This window comes from Chanos chanos, chromosome 5 (assembly GCF_902362185.1).
Source record: "Chanos chanos chromosome 5, fChaCha1.1, whole genome shotgun sequence".
Taxonomy (NCBI): Eukaryota; Metazoa; Chordata; class Actinopteri; order Gonorynchiformes; family Chanidae; genus Chanos; species Chanos chanos.
The window spans coordinates 2,188,814-2,196,313 of NC_044499.1; the positions used below are offsets into that span (position 1 = coordinate 2,188,814).

At 41.6% G+C, this 7,500-nt stretch overlaps 1 protein-coding gene across 1 annotated transcript in view; it reads right to left on the reverse strand.

Moving 5' to 3' along the window:
* lig1 (ligase I, DNA, ATP-dependent) overlaps positions 1–7,500 on the reverse strand; it is a 17,659-nt gene that overhangs the window by 2,569 nt on the left and 7,590 nt on the right. The window contains exons 15-27 of the mRNA XM_030775325.1: positions 7,204–7,295; positions 6,990–7,089; positions 5,429–5,514; positions 4,878–4,993; positions 4,627–4,722; positions 4,139–4,249; positions 3,739–3,810; positions 3,402–3,546; positions 3,203–3,285; positions 2,141–2,293; positions 1,751–1,804; positions 1,516–1,659; positions 455–547 (exon numbers count right to left, since the gene is read on the reverse strand). Of these exons, the coding sequence (XP_030631185.1) occupies positions 455–547; positions 1,516–1,659; positions 1,751–1,804; positions 2,141–2,293; positions 3,203–3,285; positions 3,402–3,546; positions 3,739–3,810; positions 4,139–4,249; positions 4,627–4,722; positions 4,878–4,993; positions 5,429–5,514; positions 6,990–7,089; positions 7,204–7,295 (1,345 nt within the window). The remainder of the gene's footprint in view (positions 1–454; positions 548–1,515; positions 1,660–1,750; positions 1,805–2,140; positions 2,294–3,202; positions 3,286–3,401; positions 3,547–3,738; positions 3,811–4,138; positions 4,250–4,626; positions 4,723–4,877; positions 4,994–5,428; positions 5,515–6,989; positions 7,090–7,203; positions 7,296–7,500) is intronic.

Below are 7,500 nucleotides of genomic sequence, written 5' to 3' on the forward strand. Positions count from 1 at the left end.
GTGTTAATGTGATCGGTTTGTTGTGTTAACTGTTATGAGGGCTGGCTGTGTTAATGTGATCTGTGTTAATGTGATTGGTTTGCTGTGTTAACTGTTATGGGGGCTGGCTGTGTTAATGTGAGCTGTGTTAATGTGATTGGTTTGCTGTGTTAACTGTTATGAGGGCTGGCTGTGTTAATGTGAGCTGTGTTAATGTGAGCTGTGTTAATGTGATTGGTTTGCTGTGTTAACTGTTATGAGGGCTGGTTGTGTTAATGTGAGCTGTGTTAATGTGATCAGTTAACTGTGTTATTGGGGTTGTCTGTGTTAATGTGATCAGTTAACTGTGTTATTAGGGTTGTCTGTGTTAATATGATATTAATATGGGGGCTAGCTGTGTTAATGTGAGCTGTGTTAATGTGAGCTGTGTTAATATGATCGGTTTGTTGTGCTTTGTAGGGAACATTACTGTTACCTGTGCGCCTGTGGTTGCATCCTCTGGTTTCTTGTCGTCTCTAATCCTGAGGAATCGCGGGAAACGTAGAGAAATGCCTTTCTCTGGGTCCACCTGGTGGATAGAGAGAAAATTACACCATGAAAACACCACCCAAGCTTAGCATCAAAAAACCCACTAAAATATTGCTAAATATCCAGTCTGAGTATGCTACACTCTCCTCAGCCCAAACCTGTGTTATTACCACAGTGTAAAGAAAATCCTAGGACGTTGTGTAAACCTCTGTTATTACCACATTATAAAGGAGAGTTATAGGACTCTCTGTAAACCTGTGTGATTACCACATTATAAAGGAAGGTTATAGGACTCTCTGTAAACCTGTGTGATTACCACATTATAAAGGAGAGTTATAGGACTCTCTGTAAACCTGTGTTATTACCACATTATAAAGGAGAGCTATAGGACTCTCTGTAAACCTGTGTGATTACCACATTATAAAGGAGAGTTATAGGACTCTCTGTAAACCTGTGTGATTACCACATTATAAAGGAGGTTTATAGGACTCTCTGTAAACCTGTGTGATTACCACATTATAAAGGAGAGTTATAGGACTCTCTGTAAACCTGTGTGATTACCACATTATAAAGGAGAGTTATAGGACTCTCTGTAAACCTGTGTGATTACCACATTATAAAGGAGGTTTATAGGACTCTCTGTAAACCTGTGTGATTACCACATTATAAAGGAGAGTTATAGGGGGTTTTGAAGACAGATGTGAAGAGAACTGTATTCTCACTTAATCAGATTTTACAACATAGATTAAACACAGGGCCAGTTAATTTTTTCTCCACTATGTTAAGGGTGAGAATTTACACTCTGCACTAAAGAAACCTACATATCCCTTTTCATGAAATGACAATTCACAAAAATACTAAAATCACACACACGCACACACATCTATGTACATGCTTTCTTCTGGTATATATTATAAATAATATAAATAATCATTAGCATTCCTCACACAGACTAAGCCGAGCGCAAGGTTTTGAGGTCAGATGTGTTTTAATGACAGTTATACTGACCAATCCCATGGCTGCCATGTGCACGGGAGACAGTGATAAGTCAGCACATTTCACCTCCCACACCTGGACTGCATCTAACCAGACATCTGGCTGTGCTGATTGGTCCACACGATAGTAAGGCCGCGGCTTAGGCAAGATGTGTTCCTGAGGAAAAGAAAGCATTAAAGATTATTCAGTTAAACAGACACAGACACAAACACGCGCACAGTGACGGAGACACACATACACACGTTACCTTTAAGAAATTATAATGCTGCTCCAGATCTTCATCCTTAAAACCTGTTCCAATCTGAGACACACACACACACAGACACATACCTGTTAATAATGTGAGTGAGAAACCCGCCAAACATACTGAAAAAAAATTTCATACAGTGAACAGTTGGAGTGGCTGGTTTTCATTAAAAATACATAAATAACCAGGGCTTGTCCACATCACACACATACACACACACGCACGCATATGCACACACATGCATACACCCACACACACACGCGTGCACACACAGACACACACACGCGCGCACACACACGCGCGCACACACACGCGCGCACACACACGCGCGCACACACACACACGCACACACACACACGCACACACACACACGCACACACACACACACACCTTGCAGACGGATTGGAATTCTTCGTTCTCTTCGTCGTAACAGGCGAGCAGGAAGCCGCCGTAGCTGCCAGCCCGTTTTCCCTTCCCGAGATATGCACCAATCACACACAGATCCACCGTGTCCCCCACACCCTCCAGGTAATCCTTCTTCAGCTAGAGACAGGGAGAGAGAGAGAGAGAGAGAGAGAGAGAGATAGAGAGAGAGAGGGAGAAAAGGAATGAGAGAGGGAGAGAGACAGAGAGAGAAATTTTTGGTTATAATATGGACATGTTATACCCGGAACATTATCTGTCACATACACACACTTTTTTTCTCATTGCTGATGCAATACTGAACAGTGGATATTTCATCTTTTTAATGCTTCAGGAGATACTCTGAAGGAACAGTCAGGCCAATAAAGCAGATAGAGAGAGAGAGAGACACAGAGAGAGAGAGAGAAAGAGAGAGAGAGAGAGGGAGAGAGAGAGGGAGAAAGAGAGAGAGAGAGGGAGAAAGAGAGAGAGAGAGGGAGAGAGAAATTTTTGGTTATAATATGGACATGTTATACCTGGAACATTATCTGTCACATACACACATTTTTTTCTCATTGCTGATGCAATACTGAACAGTGGATATTTCATCTTTTTAATGCTTCAGGAGATACTCTGAAGGAACAGTCAGGCCAATAAAGCAGATAGAGAGAGAGAGAGACACAGAGAGAGAGAGAGAGAGAGAGAGAGAGAGAGAGAGGGAGAGAGAGTTTGAAAGCTTTAATAGAATGATAACCATTTGTTTATATGTCAGAGAGTTTGATAGATGACAGTTTGTGTGTGTGTGTGCGCGTGCGTGTGTGCGTGTGTACGTACGCGTGTATGTTTGAGAAAAAATTCTCTGACTGCATTCATCAAAAGTGAAAACAACTGACAGGCCGTAATTTCAACGAATATTTCCTCTCGAAAAGCCAGCTCAGAGAGCACTGAGTAATCACACACACAGAGACTTACCCTTCGTGTCCTGGGTTATAGGATGTGTCTGCCAGAAAAGGGGAGTGTGTGTGTGTGTGTGTGGTGTGTATACACTACCTTAAGCCAGTTGTGTGAGCGTTTGGCGATTTCATAAGTGGCATCTTTCTCCAGACTTTTCACCATAAGGCCCTCGCATGAGTCTGAGATTTAAAAACACACACACACACACACACACACACACAGAACAATTACTATTTCACACTCATCACTTGATTAGTCTCAGGACATAACTTCACTTAAACACACACACACACACCTCGGACAGACTGCTCAAGGAACTCTGCGATGGAGTCAGTGTTGTCGGAGTCGAGTGAACGAGCGAACAGAAATTCTCCCTCTCTCTCCACAAAACTCTCCCTCAGTAAAGCCCTGCGTTTACTCAGTGGCTGCCGCACCAACGACTGAGGAGGAGAGAGAGACAGAGAGAGAGAGAGAGAGAGAGAGAGACAGGGAGAGGGGGGGGATGAGAGAGAGAGATATTTACAGAGGTGGTCAAATGCTCCACTACCAGCACTGGCTGTGGTGGCCACAGCACTAATCTTCATCATTTGATAAAACACACCATCATCATCTTCTTTTCACCATGTCCTTACCTCTCCATTAAGGTAGAGCAGGTCAAACGCATACACACACACCTGGACCTTAATATCTGACGCGTCCACGTCCTGAAACACACACACACACACAGACACAGACACAGACTTTTAAGGTGATGTTTGAGAGGTTGGTATGCTGTCTCATATCTTCACCATTGAAATCTGCTCCAAACCTGATCCAACACACTTATAAAGCTGCTTCTCTCCTCTCCACCTCCCACTCTCTCTCCCCCTCACCATCTGTCCATCCCTCCTTCCCTCTCCCTCTCTTTCTCCATCAGCCATCTACCTCAATACATAAACCTCTCCTTCTTCATTTTCTCTCAATTTGTTATTCCCTCTCTCGCCTCCAAATGAACCATCCTGCTCTCTCTCTCTCTCTCTCTGTCTGTCTCACCTTTCTCTTGCGTGTGGTGAGAACCTGAAATGGCTGTATTTGCTTTTTCTCCCTGTCCCAGGCCACAGCCTCAGAGTCCAACACGCAGGAGCGAACAGATGCTTTCTTCACCTGGGAGAGAGCGACAGAAGGAGAGAGAGAGAGAGAGAGAGAGAGGAATGGACAGATTAAAGGCCAAACAGGGGTGTGTGTTCGACAGAGATAAACGAGAGGACTGCTGGAGTGGTGATATAAGGGACAATGAGGATGTGTGTGCTCAATGCGTCTTCCTCAAAGGTTAAAAAAAAAAACCCCAAAAAAACCCCCTGTATTCCTGCATGAGTGAGTGTGTGTGAGTGTGTGTGTGAGACAGAGAGTTTGAGAGACAAAGTGTGTGTGTTTGCCTCTCTGTGTGAGAGCGTTTGAGAGACTGCGTGTGTGTGTGTGTGAGTGTTTATGTTTGAGAGACAAAGTATGTGCGTATACGTGTGTGTGTGTGTGTGAGATACCTGAGGAATTCGTGAGATGATATCTGGGTATTTGCTGGTGTTGTCCTCCTGATTACGGCTGAAAATTCGAATTTCTCCACTCTCCAGAATGTGAATCTGGAGCCAGATCAGTGAGTCAGTTCATTACGTATCCAACAAACACATCAATTACAATTACCCACAAAAATGACTAGTGAAAACAGACTGGGGCGCCACTTAGTGGTGCAGATGAGTAACTACAGGCATGCATACACACACATGCACATGTGTACCTGTGCCCTCTCTCCATCATATTTGTATTCACAAGTGAAAGCGGCCTCATCGAATCTCTTCATGACCTCCCCCACGCCTTTAGTTGGGTGGGCTAACATAGGCCTCAGAGGGACACCTGGAAGAAAACACACACAAACACACTAAACATACAGAACTAAACACACACACAATAAACACACACACACTAAACACACAGAACTAAACACACAGAACTAAACACACAGAACTAAACACACAGAACTAAACAAACACACACACACTAAACACACACACACTAAACATACAGAACTAAACATACACACACTAAACATGCACACACTAAACATACAGAACTGAACATACAGAACTAAATACACACACACTAAACATACAGAACTAAATACACAGAACTAAACATACAGAACTACACATACAGAACTACACATACAGAATGAGATACAGAACGTCTGCATTTGCAGCCTCTGAACTTCCACAGAAACTTATCCATGGTCTTGCATTGGTCTTAAGCTATTGATGTGCTGCAGGCTGGAGCACTGTGATTGGATGTTACCTGGAGTAAGCTTGCAGTGATTGGGCAGCTCGTCAATGCCCTCTTTCAGCAAGACAGGAATGATGACATCATAGTTGGGCATCTCACTGGCAATGAGTGGGAATAAAAAAAAAAAAAGAGAGAAAAGAATGTTATAATGGTCTAGAATAGTACTGTATTGGCCATATCTCCCAGCCCTAATTGTACCTAAAAGCATGCAGACCAGAGTTTGTCTGCACTGTTGCTTGCCACAAACTTTAAGAAAATAGAGTAAAAAAAAAAAGACACCCACACACTCAGTCTGCAGATTGAGCTGGATGTCTCCCAACACAGCAATATTATATAACTATGGTGGAATGTGCCCAGTTAATTCAAAATTTAGTCCTAACAACAGAAACCAGTAGCCAGCTAAGGTGAACAGCTCTGTGACAGTGCATTTGGTGACATGACAGACTCCATAATCGAGGGGTGGATAGAAATGATGATCCAGCTAAATATGGGAAAATTACTGGCTCCATAGCGAGGTTTGGGCATTTTGCCGACATGTGGGGACATTACTGATGTGAGTGAAGTTAGGTAATTACTTACACTATGGTGAAATGTGGGTACATTAGAGATACTGAGATTTATTAGATATTATGCCTCATTATTGCCAAAGTGTGCTCTCATAGTGACAATATACCGCAATGTGGGGACATTACTGATACTGAGATTTATTATTGTTATTATTCCTCATTATTGCCAAAGTGTGCTCTCTCATAGTGACAATATACTGCAATGTGGGGACATTACTGATATTGAGATTTATTATTGTTACTATGCATCATTATTGCCGGTGTGCTCTCTCTTACTGACAATACACTGTAATGTGGGGACATTACTGATACTGTGATTTATAACTCTTATTATTTATGATTGCCAGTGTGCTCTCTCATAGTGACAATATACCGCAATGTGGGGACCCCCAATGCAGTGCGGGGACATTACCGATACTAAACAGCACATCTGAAGTTTCCACCCACTTTACACCTGGTCAGTGACTCAATATAGTGACACATTATATGCGTATTTATAACTGTATATAGGTATAGGTATATGTATGTGTATGTGTGTGTGTGTGTATATTTATGTATATATATACACACACACCAGTAATTCTGTTTAAAGATGAGGGTAGAGTGGAGTGTCGTATGTCTAAGTGTATAATGGAGTATTCATATATATATATATATATATATATATATATATATATATATATATATATATATATATATATATATGTATGTATGTATGTATGTATGTATGAATAACTTAATATGCACCAGTAAGTCAGTATAAGGATTAAGGTAGGGTGGAGAGTTTTATATATAAAATTGTACATTCACCAGTAAGTCTATGGATGAGGGCAGAGTGGAGTGTTATATGTATAACTGTATATGTGTGTGTGTGTGTGTGTGTGTGTATATATATATATATATATATATATATATATATATATATATATGTGTGTGTGTGTGTGTGTGTGTATTTACATACATATACACATACATACATACAGTCTAAATATAAACTGTATATTCACCAGTAAGTCTGTTTAAGGATAAGAGCCTTCTCCTCCAGCCAGACTCTCCTGCTCTCTGGGCTCATGCCTTTCCCAGCGTCGATAACAGAAGGGGGAAACTCTGAGAAAACGCAAAGGGAAGGTGTCCACGTAATGTTCATTATGCTGCCTGAATGTTAACTTGGCTTCCGATGGTTCGGTTATATCAATGTTGTAATAATGTTTCTTGGTTAACCTTGTCCTGGAGGGGTCAGACAGACAGCCTGACTCAAAGCAGCCAACACACTCTGTTCAGCCAATCCAATTCTGAGTTTCCCTGCCAGAGACCTGCCAGTCAAACATCAACAGAATCATAGTGACATCACCAGTAGGGAACAACAAGCTATGTCCAGAATATAAAAAAACAACAAAAAAAAAACTTTACAATGCCAGAGAATCAGTGACAAAGACAACCGTTACTCATTTAATGATATCTATCAATATCAAACAAACAATCAAAGAATTAGGTTCTATAAGAAAACCACTCTGCATA